Genomic DNA, 18,113 nt, shown 5'->3' on the forward strand with positions numbered 1-18,113 from the left:
AAGCGAAAACAAGAACATTTAGCTGTCTTTAGACGTCTGCCCTAACCACATGTGTAATCTACGTCTTGATTTTTATCAGTGTTGGAAGGAGGCCCAGAGGTTGCCCAGAGGGGTTGTGGGATGTCCATCCTTGGGTAAAGCTCTGAGTAATCTCCTCACACCTCATAGTGAACCCTGCTGTGAGCAGGAGTTTGGGCTGGAGCCCTTGTGAGGTATCCTCCAACCTGAATGTTATGATCCATGTGGCAGGTGCCAGAACCCTTATCCTGAAGAGTGAAAGTCTGGAATGATAAGGTGCAGTGTACCACTAGGGGAGTCCAGACATAGCTATGGAGTGTTTTGTTCCTGTTCCTGAAACTCAACTTCGTTTTTTTAAGAAGTCTTGCATTGTGGGGATGTTTTTTGTTGTTGATGGGTTGGTTTGTTTTTGTTTTGTTTTGTTTTGTTTTTTTAATATTATACTCTTCCTCATCTGCCTCCAGTTTATTGCAAGGATGCTGTCCCCAGCCTCTGCTTAATGTCATGAACCATGCCAGATTCCAGGTTTTTTTGTGTAGTGGTAGCTCATCTTGTTGCAATATTTAACCATTTATTCAAACTCATCATGGCTGTAACTGAACTCCAGGCTTCCTTTTCAAGTTTCCCCTTTCAAGCTTCTTCCTTTCTCTGTCCCCTGGTTTAACTGTCATTCAAGTCCATTAGCTAAGTGTCAAATCTGAATTCAGTCCTGCATATATGCTTCAGCACTGTTTGTTCTTTTAATCACAGTATTTTTTTCTTTTCATCACTGTTTTATATATTACACTTCATTTAAATTAATCTTGTCCACATGTGAAATTGCACTGAAGTCTCAAGTTTATCTATTTTCAAATTAAATTATTGAAATACTTTTTGCCTCAAGATGTCCTTGCTTCTAGCTGTATGTGACAATTTTCTTAATCTTCATAAATCTTCCTGTGAGCCATTAGTTTCCTGATGGCACTTTCAGTTTCTCTTCAAAGTCACCTTCATCACTGCTTTCTCTTCTGTGTTTTCCTTCTCATTTGCAGTTTTTTAGGGCTGAGTCTTTATATTGTGTGATGTTTTCTGTGTTTTTAGCCCTACACGAAAAAAAATTTAAAAAAAAAATTCCCTGAACTCTGCAATTTAGGATGTAGATAATCTTGAAAATTATTGTGAATCAGAGATTTGCTAAACTTGGCTACTAATAAGAGGATTTCTGAAACCAAATCAGAGGTTCTTTGATTGAAATCAGTGTCGTTGTATGCATTCATAAACTAGTAGGAAACCAGCAAGAAGCATAAAATTGCTACTTGCAGTCTCAGCCTTTTAGTAGGGTTAACTGTTGCTCTTACTAAATCTGTTTAGCCAGCAGAAAACAGTTTCCGTGAGCTTTCAGAATGCTTGACATGGGGTGTTTCTCTATTTTACTGTTCCTCCTTTGGCTCAGAGATTAAAAACTCCAATTGCATCACCTTCTGTGACAGAGGTGCTGAAAAACATTCTTTGATGCAAGCATTCCAAACTTAATAGAATAGCTCTTTTACTTTTTTTTTTTTAATAATATCACTGATTTATTTCCTGAAACACTAATGATAACTAGAAAAAATGTTGAATTGGTCACTAAGAGAACAAATGACCTTTTTGGCCACTTTTCCTGTTTTATGATTCTTTTATCACCTGGTTTATCTCAGCAGATATTTATAGTTCAGCACCTTAAACCAGAGATGAGTATTATTTTTGTTTTGGCTTGTCAGATTTTTCTGATTTTTAGAAATATCTTAAGTCACCCAGGAGGAACAAAGACAAAGAAGGAAATGATTGAGCAGCCAAAACTGCTTTGTAGACCTCTGCCTCCTGAGCTGCTGTCTAAAGTGTCTACGCTAAGGGAGAATGTTGATAAAGGTAAATTGTACAAAGACAGTTCCTGTAGTGCAGTTTCAAATTCCCTATGTTCTTTAAAATTAATATAAAAGAAGATAGATTGGAAGTTGAGCTACTAGTGCAAAGCAGTGTGAATAAGACTGCAGTGTGACCTGTATGACCTGTGTGTCTCTGGGAGGCTCTTTGTGTAAGTAGTGGAAGAGTCATTGTGTCAGGTCCCGGAACTTGGGTCCTCCACCTATCAGACTTGAACACTACCCACTGGATAATAGAGGCATTCCCCCTAGCTCATCCAAAAATATGAGAGATAACATGAAAAACTGCTGGCATCAAAAAAATTAAATAAGATCACATGGAGTCAGACCACAGGGGAAGTGAGATACAACTTTGATTCAGACAAAATGAAAAAAAACCGTGGTGTTGAGGGATGGTCCTGCTGTTCTCAGAATATGCATCCATATAAAAAGGCTAATATTATTTTAAAGGTGTCAGGAATTTCTGATGAAAACAAAGGACTTGCAGTGTCATACGGTTAAAAAACAACCGGGCATTTTTGTGCCTGTATATGTGAATGAAAAGCTCTCTCCAGTTTATATAAAGTAGCTATTGATTAAATATTTAAGGACTAATCTTTAAAAAGAAAAGTGAAAAACAATAACATGATCTATAATCAAAACATTTTTAACCTAAGTAATAAAAAAAAAATAAGCTGGAAACTAGGCACCAATCCTGAAACCAGATCTGTAGAGAAGGAGCTTGGCATCAGAACAGGCTCACTGACTTCTGTCAAAAATGTCAGTCCTCAGGATCTGCTGTCAAAGTATAGCATATAAAAATTTTACAATGTTTTGGATTTTTTTTTTTTTGACAGATCAGCAAAATAGAATAAAGTGGTAGCATGAAAAAACAATGCTGTCCCTACAAACTGGATTAAAGAGACCAAAGGAAGCTTTTTTTTCTCTCCATCTAGCTTCTGTAATTCTGTAGGAGTACCAATATAGCTAAAACTCAATCTTCTCATAGTCAGTAAAGCAGGTAAACAGAAGGAAAATGAATCATAATAATTTTTATTATGTTGGGAATAAATGGTAAGTAATTTGGCTTTTTGTTTTGCTTTGTTAGAATACTGTCATACTATATTTATTATCATTATGTATTATTAATTTAAAAGGAACAATAATATATTAAAAGTAATACCTTTATAACAGTATTAAAAATAGGAAAGAAAATTCAGTTATAGAAGTAAGATTGAAAAGTCAGATGATTAAATATATGCTCCTTGAAATTATTAAGCCCTTCTGAGTATTCTTTGGAAAGGCTGATAAAATCTATTTCTGTACAATACATTTCCAGTCTGGCGCTGTCCAAACAAATGTAAATATTTCTGGCTCAGTACCAGAGCTGTGCTTCAATGATTTAAGCCATTTTAAAAGTGATAGATAAACCTTTTATCCTGAAACAAAGTTCTGTTGTGATAGCTCACCTTGTAGTAGTACATATTAGTGCTGAGTGCTATTTATAGATTGTGTATTTATATAATAAACCTGACAAGAATCTAAGAGCTGCGCAGTAAAGTTTGTTCAAGGATCATTTCTCCAAACGTAACCATTACACCTGAAAGGTATTTATACAGCAGCACGCCCATTGATCAGCAAGCAGCTCTTCAGCAATGGTAACTCAATCATCTTGGTGGATGGAATTGTTTTGTGCTTCATGAAGTGTGAGGCTGAGACCTGAGAGCGGGAGCCCTGGGCTAGGAAAAAAAGATAGTGTGGTGTGACAGAAGTGTCTTTAGCCCTGCAGGGGAGTATAGAACGTGAGGATGTAACACAATGAAGCAAGTGACTGAAAAGGCAGCAGAAATATCAGGGGGTGAACTGTGAGCAGCAGAGGTCTGGAAGCTGTAAGTCACAGTGGTGGAAGGCAAGAAAGCCAGGGAGAGAAGCCAATGGTCCCAGCTTTCTTTGAGAGCTGAGCTGTAGCAGAGAGCTATAAAGAGTGACTTCTCCTTCAGCAAGTCCCTGGAAATGAGTCTTCCTAGCAAAGGGAACTAAACTTTTGGAACTACACAGGCTGAATGAAGGATAATTTACTAAGCATTTCTATGTTGATACTGGGTGCAGTACTGTTTGGAAATTGGGGACTAGCTAAGGAACCAGTGGACCTCCAGAATGAGGTCTTTGGGGATAGTCATGGCATCAAAATCCATCTGTTGTGTAAGGCATGTGAAATGAATCTCTGCCTCAGTGGTGTGGGACACTAGGGCTCAGTGCCATCCCACCACACACTAGTCATTGAACCCAGGGAATAAACTAAGAAAACAGAATTTCTAAGCCTCTTGGTAACCTGTGAAGAGAAGTAAGCAATTTCTGTTAGTTGTTCAGCTGGCTTTCAAAGATCTGGTTCACCCTCTGGAAAGTCCTTCCTCTCTTATGAAGAGGGGAATTGTATATCCTGTTGTATTACTAAAAGGATCCAGGACAGGAGCAGGCAGACTTCTGACTGTGTTGCTTTAGCTGGTTGCCTGACAGTAGAAGGATGAATCCACACCTCAGGGACTCACAGAAGTGCTTCTGCCCAGGCATGGTCAATTCTGTGAAGGTGCCTACTTGGAAAAGATTCTGCAGTCACTTTTGAGACAGTTTCCAGAAGCTGATTCACCTGTTCTTCTCACAGCTTGACCACAACTGACCTCACTTGTATAAGAAACTTAAACCAAGTCCAGTCCATGGTGCTTTTTTGATATGGAAGTTCCCTGAATGTTTGTCCCTTTCCCATTCACTAGGGTTAGCCTGAGGTTAGGTGGTATAGGGAACACTATGGAGTATACAGAGGAGCATACACCAAAGGAGCCCCATCTACTTCTCAGGAGAAAGATCTCATTCCATTGTTACATGGCACCTTGCAGAACAAATTCAGAATCCCTAAATAGGGACTTGTTGGCTGTACAAATCACCACATTTCACATGCAGTAGAACATTGCTCATACATTCTTCTTTAAACTTTGTAACTCATGGGTACCTTGGAACATGTGCCCTTTCCGTCTTACAAGTTATCTAACTCTTCTGCTGCATAGAATCATACAATTACTTGGGTTGGAAAAGACCTGTAAGATCACTGAGTTCAACTGTTGACACTGCGAAGTCCACCACTAAACCATGTCTCTAAGTGTCACATCTACATGTCTTTTAAATACTTCCAGGGATGGTTAGTCCACCAGTTCCCTGGGCAGCCTGTTTCAATGCTTGACAACATTTTCAGTGAAGAAATTTTTCCTAATATCCAATCTAAACCTCCCCTGGTGCAACTTGAGGCTTTTTCCTCTTGCCCTATCACTTGTTACTTGGGAGAAGAGACTGACACCCACTTGGCTACAACCTCCTTTCAGGTAGTTGTAGAGAGCAATCAGGTCTCCCCTCAGCTTCCTCTTCTCCAGACTAAACAACCCCAGTTCCCTCAGCCACTCCTCATAAGACTTGTTCTCCAGACCCTTCACCAACTTCGTTGTCCTTCTCTGGACACGATCCAGCACCTCTATGTCTTTTTTGTAGCGAAGTACACTGAACACAGTACTTGAGGTGCGGCCTCACCAGTGCTGAGTACAGGGGGACAGTCACATGCCTACTCCCTCTGGCCACATGATGCTACACGTCATTCAGTATAGTGTGCAGGTGAATTCCATTTGTATTGAAAAAAAAAAGGCTAACGTATTTAGTAATTTGCAGTGTGGAGATGCTTAGTCTTAATTGTTCGTGCATTTCCTCTGAACAAGAAAAATCCATATGGGGCATAGAGAAATTGTCACATTAATTTTTTCTCAAAAAGGATGCTGGAGAATGCCTCATTATAAATGTATTTTTTTCTCTTGTCTTCAGCAGGCAGGAGTTTTGGACAGTGCCTAACTCTAGTGATAAAGAGTACAAATGATGAAAATGGAAAAGCAGTGTCTGGCAGTTATGTCAGTGCTCAAGGGCAAGTCAAGCAGACAGATGCTTCCCTCAGCAATGAGCATATGTCCTGCAGACCAGTGCAAATCCAAGCCAAAGATACATGCCTGAATATTCATCGGATTTGTCATGGTCAAACACAAATCCAATTCAAAGACTCCCTTCTTCAGACTCAGTTCCAGCCTGTCAGTACACAGCCCCAAACTGACTACATTTCTCCTTGCCCAGTAAGTTTTCCACACAGACATGCATATATCCTTAATCAAGACAGTAACCATGGGTAAATACAGTTCCAGCCCCAAACTACAGGTTTCTATGACTTAAGGAGAGGTTTGATTCTCTCTGAAGCAAGTTTCCTGACAGAGAAAGTGGAGCAAAAAGGTGATAGATACTCTCCAGGTCTAGTTCAGGAGAATAGCAGCCCTGCATGTTGGTCTTTACCGGGCATTACTGCAAGCAGAGTTGATCAGTATGGAATTATTCCTGTCTACTCAAGCAGCCAAATGCCAAACCAAAGCAAGAGGAAAAACATTTTTTCTGTCCAAACTCCTAGGGGAGATTTTATTATTACTAAAAATCCTAGAGGGCCTGATAGCTTCCCATCTCACAAAAAACATAGATTCTCTCGTATGAAGCACCGAGAATGACAGAGCAGTAGCCCTGCCCATTTCACTCCTATATTTACACTGGAAAGTCGAGCTGCAGGTTCATCTTCTCACCCTGTGCCTCTGAAGACAGCACTCAAAAAGCCACTTGTTTCCCACTACAACTGTGAAGTCCTCAGTATCTGGTTAATGACTGAAAAGAGGAGCTTACAAACTGACGTTAACACAGTGATTTCATCCGATATTGATTTATCACTATTTGAAACAAGAAAGCCTGAGCAACAGAAAATCCAAGGTAATTAGTATTAAATATCTTAGTACCTTTTCATTGGTGCAGTATTTTACTGAAAGCTTTTCCTAAGCATGTCTTGCAGGGAGTAAAAAAAAGCCCCTGTATTTATGTTTGTGTGGGTGTTAGAATTTGCCCTCATCATTTGAGAAATACACAGTGCAAAATTATAGCATGTGATAACTAAATGAAATGTTGTGTTTTACAGTAACAGCAAATGATGATTTAAATGTGTGTAACTGCATCATAATTGGTGGTATAAGGGAACTGTAAAAAGTCCTGTTCCATAAGACTTTGAAAACTGTGGGCCTGTATATCCCCATAATTTAAGAAGGTGATTCTAACACTTTAATGGGTCTTTGATCTGGTCTTCCTGTATCGGGTACAGCCAACTAACTGAATGCAAAATGAGGAACCATTGTGATTATATTGATTTTTTTCATATCTTTGCAACTACTTTAGGTCCTACAAAATCCTTACTTCACTGATACTTATGCAGATAGGTGATCCTACAGACTATTCCCATGAGGGTAATGCTTTATGTGTCCCAGCCCAGTACTGTAAGTGATCCTGGGTATTTCTTATTTCCTTCGTGACCAGTGCCCTGCAGCCAGATTCCTGAGCTCTCAGGCACACAGGCACCACCGAATCATATTCTGCCCCCTTTTTTTACTTAGATATGTTAACGTGTGTTGGTAGAAATTTGAACATAGAACTGTGTTCTGTATTTCAATTTTGATAGGAACTTCAGTTTACTAAAAAAATAAATGAAATGGCAAAAGTTTAAATATAAGGTTGAGGTACTATTAATTTTTGGTAATGTTCCATAAAAATATATCCATGCAGATAAAATAAGAAGGGTCCTTTAAAAACAACACAAAACAAAAAAACTAAAAACTTGTCCTTGTTCTCTTACCCTCTTATTAGATCATTGTGTATCTTTTTCCCTGTTTGTAAGAAATTAGAATGGGCTGAGACCAGTTTTCAGTCCACACAGAAATCCTAACATGATTCCTAGACTGCAGATCAGTAGTATTTGCTCTATAGAATAATGTAGCTCTTCAGTAGCAGAAAGCTTTTATGCAAACTTGGTTACACTTTACTTTCATGGCAAAAAAGTATGTTCAGAAAGAATGAACTTATGTCAAGTTTCTGCGAGCCAGGGCCTCTGACACAAACCACACCAAGTGTGGCTGGTGCATTATGTTGCTTCTCCAGTCATGGTCTCATGTTATGCAGGTTTAAAAATACTAACATCTTGTTCCTTCCCCTGCACAACACTGTACCATCTACTTCTTCAGCTGTGCTGAAAGAAGTGTTTGTGTGGCCATGCTGCAGACTAGACAAGAAATTTATCCACCTTAAACATAAAAAAAAGGCTGTATTTATTAAACTCATGGAGGGAAGTGTTTGCCTCATTCGTCTACTGGGGTGTTTTAGAAGCAGGTGTACTTCTACTATAAATCATTCACATGGTGGAAATGGCATTTTGATGTGTGGTAATGATATGAAAGGTGAAAATGCAGGGTCTCAACTAATTGTCACACTCTGGTTTTGTGTATGCTTTGGCACAGAGGATGCAATTCTGTGGTAGTTCTCACTGCTGAAGTGTGGTTCTGCAGCACAGGTTGCATGGACACAGCTTCAAGAGGGCAGCCATTCCACTGGTAGGATCTCTGTTGTGCTCAGAGTTTGAGAGATGTACTGCTAAGAAGAAGAAAATCAACTCTATCCTAGCAAAACCGGGACACACTTGGAGATTTTCTGATGGATGCTTTGCTGTAATGTTCATGTTCCTAGTTGTACCCAGTCTACCCAAACCTGTGAAAGGCTAAAAGCAGCATTGTATGGTTGCTACAGACTTTGCTGCTGACTGTAGTTTGATCCAAACTCTTTGTGTGAGTGCGAATACAGTTGCTGTGTCACCAGGGACTAGAAGAGTGTTTCTGAGGAAGTGGATGATAGCATGTGGAGGTTTCATCCTACTGAAAAGGTGTTTTGTTAGAGGGGCACTCTGATGTGTTCCTTTACAGCAGCTTTGAAAGAAGAAAAATATAATAGATCCCAAGGCCTTGTCTCAGCCTTTCCTGTCCCTTTCAGAGAGTTGGGAATAGCTGATGCTGTAGTGTCCCCGTCTCCCTCTCTTTCTCAGGCAGGTGCATCCTTTCTTATTCCTAACTGTGTGTTGTCCAAAACTGCTTCTAAAAAATTCTGTGAAGTTGGCAAACTGCTGCTTCCTTCCATGACAGTGAGGCAGACTCCATCAAATCTAACTGAAACCTCAGGGAATTTATCTCACCTAGCTTTCCCCAAAGTTAATCACTTAATCACAACTAGTAATGCATGCTTCTTCCTTTACCCATGGAGAGAGGGACAGAAATTTCCAGAAGGAAATTTTTACTACTGCATGGTAAACATCTACAATCAGTGAACTGAATCAAGTACAAAATAAGTATCTGCTTTTTGACCATTTATAGTAAAATATAGTTTTGCAGTGTCACTTGCTGGCTGACACTTGATATTCTATACCTGCGGTCAGCTGCAAAACTGCATAAAAAGCAGGAAATCATATTAGTTGTATTTTAAGCACAGCAACTCGTAGCTGTTCACTGTAGCCAGTGCAGAGGCTCTGTACTGGTTGCTTACGTTGCAGCTGCAGCTCTGGCAATTGTGGCTGAGAGGAGGGAGGTACTTGAGATTGACTGTGAGAAACAGCAAGTTGAGTGTACGCAGCTGTTAATTTATATATTTGTTCACTAGCTGTGTCTGGGCAGGAAGATTATTGTTTAATCTCAATTTTTGAAGCTGAGAATGCTTTTTTGTTAAACTATTTCTTAATACCTGCAGTACAGCATAAACCATTTTATGATTGGGGAGGGACTTTTTACAAAGGCAGGTAGTGATAGAACAAGGGGAAATGGCTTTAAACTGGAAGAGGGTAGATTTAGATGAGACATTAGGAAGAAATTCTTTCCTGTGAGGGTGGTCAGGCACTGGAACAGGTTGCCCAGAGAAGTTGTGGTTTCCCCCTCCCTGGAATTGTTTAAGGACAGGTTGGATGAGGCTTTGAGCAACCTGGTCTAGTGGAAGGTGTCCCTGCTGATGGCAGGGGGGTTGGAACTAGATGGTCTTTAAGGTCCCTTCCAACCCAGACCATTCTATGATTCTATGATTGTGGCGGGTCAACCTTGGCTAGCTGCTGGACCTCCCCCCAGTCGCTCTCTCATTCCCCTTCCTCAACAGGACAGGGGAGAAAACAAAATGAACATGCTTGTGGGCTGAGATAAATACAGTTTAATGAGAAAAGCAAAGGCCACACACAGAAGCAAGGCAAAAAGAGATTTATTCACTACCCATCAGCAGGTGACGTCCAGTCACTTCATAGGAAGCGGGGCCTCAGTGTGTGTAGTAGTTGCCTCAGAAGACAAACACCTTAACCACAAGTGCCCCCCTCCTCGAAGGGACAAGGAATGGGGGTTCCTTGTCCTAATAGTTCCTCTCTGCCACTCCTTCCTTATGCTTTTCCCTTTTCCAGCATGGAGTCCCTCCTATGGCATAGTCCCTCCCTTCAAGAACTGCTCCAGCACAAGTTCTTTCTGGGGTACTGTCCTTCAGGAATGGACTGCTCCAACATGGGTTGCATGGGCTGCAGTCCCTGCAAGAAAACTTGCTCCTGCATGGGCTCTCCATGGGCTGCATGGGGACAACGTGTGTCACTATGGTGTTTACCATGGGCTGCAGGGCCCTCCTGGAGCACCTCCTCCCCCTCCTTCTTCACTGACCTTGGTGTCTGCAGGGCTGTTTCTCTCACATTTTTCTCATTCCTTTCTGTTACAGCTGCTGTGTAGTGTTTTGCCCTTTTAAAAACACATTTTCCCTGAGGCTCCACCGTCTTGGCTGACAGTCTTAGCTGTGCCCTGTGGTGGGTCCATTGGAGACAAATGGAACTAGCTGTGTCTGGCATGGGGGTAGCCCTGACCTTTTCTCATAGAAGTCACCCCTGTAGTTCCCCACTACAAGTTTCCCTTGCCATGTACACCCAATACCATGATAAACTACAAAATCTTAGGCCCAGATTTCCTGGGACATAATTACCCCTCATGCACCAGTACAGGCTGTGGACAACTGACTGGAAAGTGGCTTTGTAGAAAAGGACCAGAGGTCCTGGTAGATGACAGGTTGAACATGAGCCAGCATCATGCGCTTGTGGTAAAGAAGGCCAACCACATGCTGTCTGTATTAACAACAGCGTAGCCAGCAGGTTGAGGGAAGTGATTATAACCCCATAGTCAGAACTTGTTTGATAGTTTCACTGGGCCATCCAGGACAACTTGTAAAACCACAGCTGGAGGACAGTGTCCAGTTTGGGGCTTCCCAGTATGAGACAGATGTTGACACACTCCAGCAGAAGCTGACTGAGATGGTCAGGGGGCTGGAGCATATGACATTTAAGGAGAGACTGAGAGAGATGAGTTTGTTCAGCCTTAAGAGCAGATGCTTAAAGGGAGCTCCTACTGCTTTCTTCAGCTAGTGCCAGACTCTTCTCAGAACAGTGGAAGAAGCAAGTTGGAAAATGGGAAATTCCAGTTACATACGAGGAAAAACTTTTTCCTCATGAAGTGAATCAAACACCAGCACAGGTTGCTAAGAGAAGTTGTGGGTTTCCATCCTTGGAGATATTTGGAACTTAGAAGGAAAAGGCCCTGAAAAACCTGATCTAGACCTGCTTTTAGCAGGGAGTTGGAGCAGATGACGTCCCAGAGGTCCTTGCCAATATGAATTAATTTTTGATTCTATGGCTTTCTTGAATCTATAGAAGCTTTAAAATTAATCTAATGTTTAAGATCTTTCTTACTGCATTTAAAAAATATATAGGACTTGTGCAATAAGATTCTGAGCCGTGTGTATAAAGGAATCTGTTTCTTGTATGTGCAACATGTCTTTCATTATTATTTTGCACTTCTCTTTAGAAATGGCCTTGGAAGAGAAAATGAGAAAATCTGGTTCACCAGAGGACTTTTGCAAGAAGAAAAGAAAGAAAAAGTGTATATTATTCATTACTTAAAGCTACCTGAACCTGAAAGAGAAGAAGGACCCTTTACAGGTAGGATCAAGAAGTATGTCACTTCTGAGAGAGAAACTAGATGGATGATGAGGGCTGACAGTCGTAAAGTTGCACTATGGTAAATGAGACTCTCAGAAATGCAGCTTGTAGACTCTGGAGGACTACAACTACTACATCCTGTTGCATTAGTGAAATAGTGTAATTATAATGTAATAAATTAATCTGCAATCTTGATTTGGCATTGAAGTGACAGTGAGGTTGAAGGTACAAGACCTAAAGCACTCAGGGGTAGCATGCCACTTCAGAACTGTTGTGGGTTGTGTACACTCCAGCACAATGAGAAGCCTGTACTCTCTGTAACTGCAAATGGTGGCTATAGAGGAAGGCAAACTACTGCCATTACTGTTGGCCATAATACAATTCTACTATTTTCTTTAGATGGAGACTTATTCTTCTCTCATCAAAAGAAAAAGAAACACAGTGTTTGTAAAGAACCTGCAATCTTTATATCTTTATGCAAGTATTCTTGAGTTAATGGATGACTGTGTGAGAGCTTTGTCTGAGTATGGCAACAGAGGATCTCAAGATTAGATTTAGGAGGTGTGCAGAACACTTCTCATTCTGTCTTTATTTTCTAATGTTTCCTTTCCCCTAAGAAGTTATGTAATGCCTGACATCCTTGTTTTATATCACAGACTCTAATGATCCCCCTGATGACAATAGTGTGGAGGATGTTTAGGAAACTAATTTTCATATTATAGCAAGCAAGCAAGACGAAGAGGAAAAACTGATGTCTAGGTGCCAAGTGGAAGTATTATGTTGCTTCTTGTACCAGAAGATTGCTCTTAGCCTCCAGGTATGTCCTTTAAACATGCATTACTCGTCTTGCTGTGTTTAATAGTCAATAGCAGCTTTGATTGAAAGTATTTTTTGGCTTTGTAACCTCATCCACAGAAAAATTATCTTTAATTTCTTACTGTGCCACTGCACGAAAAAGAGGTGCTTAGAATGATTTAAAACTTTTTTGTTAACATTAGAGTAGCTGTAGCTGATTTACATGCTTTTCTTTTATAGTTCCCTGGCCTTAAATTCTCCATGGTTTATTTCTTCTTTTGTCTCACCTTCTTTCACCATTTCCTCTGTATTTTGACTGTGTCTCATTTTCTTTCTGAAACATTCTGCATAATTTTCATTGCACTTGCTCAGCACTGTACCTATTGCCAAAGTGTAACTCAACTCATGTCAGCGCTATACAAAGTAGTTGTCAGATGCAGAAAATGAGAGAAAGTACATCTTGCTTTTGGTAATGAACCAGAGATTTCATATTTCATAGTATCTGGGAATTTTCCTGATGATCTAAACTTTGTCCATTGGTAGGTCTGAACCAGTAGTTTAGTCTCCTAGCTGAACAAGCCAGAAGAAGCTTCACCCAAACTCTGCCAGAATTTGTTTCTGCCTTCATGGAGGACACAAATCCCTGGCAGTTGGCCTGAGGAAATGGTTTTCTAAGCTAGCTTTGTATAAATGATTTGTAGGCTTCACCCAGTGGTCTGCTCCAGGCTTCCTTTGGAACAGGAGTTGCTATCTGGATAAGCAAGCTCCTCCTTGGAGGTAGATAGTGGATTTCAGGTGTGGCCTTTAATATCTCAGAATAAATATATTTAGTGAGAGGGTGGATCAAGAATAACTGATTAGGCATTTTGTGAATAATTCTAGCTGAATACATTCTGCTTTAAATGAACCTCAATCTTAAGCAAATGCTCTGTGTAAATTAACTGTAAATATTCCATTCCTTTTTCCATGTCCTTGGAAGAACTGGTAGTATTGTTCCCTTTCCTGTTCTGTGATCTAGAAAACCTGTTGAAATGTCAGTACTCACAGTGAATTTGCTTGGTGCATGAAAATGTTACACTGTGATATGTCTCTGTTTGGAAGCTGTGATAAGGAGTATCCCATGTTGTTGTAGCAACATGCTACAAATTTTGTCTGATACCTATTTATTTTGAGGTTCTTTGGTACCATATGTGTAAGAAGTTTAATTATCAAATGAAAAAGATGATGTCACTTTTTTATCCATTTCTGTAAGTGTGACCAAAATGGAAACTGGCAATGACAGAGATGGAAATACCAGAACCATCATCACAAGCAAACAGTGCCGGGTAGTTCTCTTTCTTGGTACTATAAAAAACAATTATTGATTTTTCACATTCCTGCCAGCAATACCCTTATGCAGATGTAGAGAAAAGATTTTATAGATCTTTTTTTTCTCTTTGCTGAAAAGTGCACAGTATATAAAGCTAAAGTATACAAGCTGCTTTCCTCAGCACGTGGACCTCCTGGAACGGGTCCAGAGGAGGGCCACAAAAATGATCAGAGGGATGGAACACATCTCCTGTGAAGAAAAGCTCAGAGAGTTGGGGTTGTTCAACCTGGAGAAGAGAGGGCTCTGTGGAGACCTTATTGCGGCCTTTCAATACTTAAAGGGGGCCTGTAAGAAAGATGGGGACAGACTTTTTAGCAGGGCTTGTAGCGATAGGACAAGGGGTGATGATTTTAAACTAAAAGAGTAGATTCAGACTAGATATAAGGAAGAAATTTTTTGCAATGAGGGCAGTGAAACACTGGCACAGGTTGTCCAGAGAGGTGGTAGAAGCCCCATCCCTGGAGACATTCATGGTAAGGCTGGATGGGGCTCTGAGCAACCCGGTTTCATTGAAGATGTCCCTGCTCACTGCAGGGGGGTTGGACTAGGTGACCTTTAAAGGTCCTTTCCAACCTAAACCATTCTATGATTCTATGATAAATTCCTAAGCTGTATAAATCATCTCCAAAGCATCCAAATCAATTGAGCTACTCCCCACTTTATTTAGATCCTCAAATGACCCCTTCCTCCTTATTTTATTCAACTTCTCTACACTTTGACTACTCTTTATTAGGAGAATTATTTGATAACACTGTCACTTTGCTGACTTCTTGAGGGGGGAAGGACTAGTCTCGTCAAGTTATTTTTAGTAGACAATCAGGCCTTGCCATATACTAAAAAGATTTTTGTTTCATGGTCACCACTGGTGAAATCTTCTTTGCTGGGCTGTATCCATTCTTCTTTTGAGGCAAGCTGTTGGATTATTTAAAATTATTTTAAAGTGCTTAAATACCGCAGCATTGTCCCAACCTTATGAGGACCTATTCAGCTTTTCCATGTTGCAGAGAGCTCCAGGCTGGTCTTGAGTGGGCTGACACATCCACACTGTGAGATGCAGCTACATGCAGGGACACATGCCAGGTCTGCAGGATAGCCAAGTCAGTGCAGTCCGGTCTCTCAACTCAGGCACAACCCTGCACTGCCATGGTTGTACTGAATCCGTTTCTGGAGCAGGCTGACTTCACTTATTCCTGGAGTCTCCACACTGCTTAGGAGCTAAACCAGTATTTTTCAAACTTTTCTAAAATGTGATCCTCTCCCTCCCTACCTTTCTGACTCACCATCTGTATGCAGCCAACTATAGAAGACCTTAAAAAGTCAGATGAGCAATTTAAATGAAGGTGCTTCTAATTAGTTAAACCTCTCTTTTCAAAACTTTCACTAGTCTTTCTGTGGTTTTGTTCTGTGATTTGAAAAATACTGCTCTTTCAAAAGCAGGAATATTTATCAGGTTGCTTTTTGGGGTCTTTTTTTAGATTCAGACCAAAAAAAAAAAAAAAAGTAATTCTGATTTCCTTTTGTATGGTTTTAGCAAAAACATTTTTCAAGCAGACATTACAGAAATGGAGAATTTAATCTCAAAAGTTAGGATGTGGCATCATGAACAAAACCAAGGCTTATAAAGGGAAATGCTGGACAGTCTATGCCAGCAGCTCTGCTTTGCAATTCCCAATCACAGTGTTGTAAGTGATACAGTAAGCGAATGGCAATTGTATCTCATACTGTATCTGCAATAATGCTGGAGCAATTAGCTGTATACAGTACTTGTACTAGCTAATCTTACAATATTGATTTCCCAGTTCTTCCAGCATAGTTTACTGATAACAGAAATACAGAATACTTAGAACTATGACATGCTTTGTGGTGGACAGCCATTGTTTTTTCCACTCACTGTCCCTTTCCCTCCTCAGGTGTTTAATATTAAAACCTTATAAGTCCTGGAGCTCTGGAACAACCTAATCAGAGAAATCCCTAGTGACAGTCACACACTGAAGTCACTTAAGAAATTTACAGTTTCCTTCAATTTGCTGTCACATCTTCCATCTGGGTAAGGTATTTTTTATTAACTGAGAGGATTGCATCATTCATAAGCACAAACAAAGATTTCTGTCTTAACCTACATTACAATCGTTCACTAATTTCCATTCTAGCCATGCAATTAACCCACACAAAAAAGACTTTCTCATAGTAGTAGAAGACAGAGGTACTGAAAGTTAATTGTAATGCTTGCTAAAATACCTTGCTATATTTAATCTTCAGTACATAAGTGTATTAGTCAGCTGTAGCTCATTTTCAGTAAATAGACATTCTAGCTGAAAACATTTTGAGAAATAATGGTCTTGTGGCTCCCATTCTTAGCCCTACTCTCTGCCTTTGGGTAGTAGTAAAAATAGGTAGCATTTTAAAACATAGTCAATACATTAAAATTTAACTATCCTGTGGAGATTCCAGAGTAAAGAAACAAAAGTCCCTTTCTAGAGTATTTTGGAGTACTAAGACCCAGCTTCATCTCCCTGGCTTCAGGTATTTAATTAAGGCACCCATCTCAGCATCTACAGAGTGGAGAGAACAGCTCTAGAGGTCATCTCAGCTCATGTAACAGCTGAAACATAGTTTCAGATGCTGAAAAGAGGCTAAACCATCATACTTTTTCATACTGGGTAAGAAAATAGAGGCCTACACACTGTGTAGCAGTTAGGAATGGTCTGAGCTGCAGGGTTGGACTAGGTAACCTCTAGAGGTTCACTTCAGCCTAAATTATTCTGACTCTGAGATTTTCTTTCATTTGTGTTTCTAATTAATCTTTCTGTTTCCTTTCATTGTAGGTTGTTTTTATAAGAAGATCTCCAGTATCTGGACATTGCCTATAATGATATTAGCTTTATTCCCAATGACATCAAGAACCTCAGGTATATAAGCAACATAAAATGAAAACAGATGTGGACATCGTAATGCTGTGGACCATACTTGGATATTAACTGTGTGAGTGAATATATTGGGAAGATTCACTGCATCCTCTCTTCCCCTTCTTAAACCTGTCCTATGTGAGAAGTTCATTTAAACAAAGTCAGTAAATGACAATTGCATACCTGAAATAGCTGTAGGTAGAGCCAGCCACTATTTGCAAGCACCTTGATGATAGCTGTAAGTCAGATATCCCCATGCAAAATATGCTCATTGTCTTGTTTGGACAATATATGTACACATACACTTCATTTGTATGGTGAAGAAAGACAAAACATATTTCTGCACCATGTGTGGTTGTTTTCAAGCAGTTTGAGGTGTCAGTGAGATAATAATCAAAACATAGCCCTGTGGAACCCACACAGTAAAAACTAGAAAAGGGATTGTTCATACACGAGACTGTGTTGCTCTTTGTTGCCCTTAATGTTGATGTTCTCTGTGTACATGTCTAATACATTCAGATACACCCATCCCTGTCTTTCAAGATAACCCAAGTATTTAAACTCTAATTAGAAAAGTATTGTAGGTACAATTGTGTCTCGTATGTAAAGTGAACTCTAAGAAATACATAGCATTTTATGCATACTAATTAACTAGTTATTCAAATAGGAATTAGGACATTATATAACCATAGCCAAGGTAGGATATGGTGTGAACAGCCTATAGATGCCTGGTGATCCTTAAAATTACAGAAAGCTTGAATGTTTAAACATTGAAGGGAACCAGCTCTCTGCTTTGCTATCTGACGTTTTGAATCTTCTGCTAAAGTTCCTCAGAATAGAAAAGCACTTCATACACTCCTTGTTATGGAATTAAAAGATTCAGAACCAGCCTCAGAAGCTCACTCATCTAGCTGCCCTTTGCTTCTCCAGAAATAACGTACAGGAAAGATACATAGGCCTCACATAAGATATTAAAAAAATACTGGATGAGTAAGTACACAGAAATAAGTCCTGTTCCCTTGCCCCCTAGAGGAGTACTGCGAGCAAGAAATATGCATACTTGCCACCTAATCAGTAATTCTACAAGTATAAGGAAAGTGGAAGTTCATACTTGGTCCACTCTTTCACATGAAATTGATGAACTGATCAACATTGCATCAAATTTGATCAAGGGCTGCTATTAAGCTCTCGTAAGGCCCCACCTGGAGTACTGT

General features: G+C 40.0%; 1 protein-coding gene across 1 annotated transcript; it reads left to right on the forward strand.

Moving 5' to 3' along the window:
- Positions 1-1,817: 1,817 nt before the first annotated feature.
- On the forward strand, positions 1,818-17,889 carry LOC114819048 (uncharacterized; the record flags this gene model as incomplete). The annotated part of the gene is given in 12 exon segments (XM_082931558.1): positions 1,818-1,912; positions 5,770-6,161; positions 6,294-6,731; positions 11,696-11,737; positions 11,740-11,829; positions 12,486-12,650; positions 13,108-13,122; positions 13,944-13,949; positions 15,545-15,576; positions 15,865-16,040; positions 16,819-16,902; positions 17,650-17,889. Coding segments are annotated over 12 exon segments (1,775 nt in total), but the record flags the coding sequence as incomplete, so codon positions are not given.
- Positions 17,890-18,113: the final 224 nt, after the last annotated feature.

Source organism: Antrostomus carolinensis, unplaced genomic scaffold (genome assembly GCF_000700745.2).
Source record: "Antrostomus carolinensis isolate BGI_N321 unplaced genomic scaffold, ASM70074v2 scaffold30061, whole genome shotgun sequence".
Taxonomy (NCBI): Eukaryota; Metazoa; Chordata; class Aves; order Caprimulgiformes; family Caprimulgidae; genus Antrostomus; species Antrostomus carolinensis.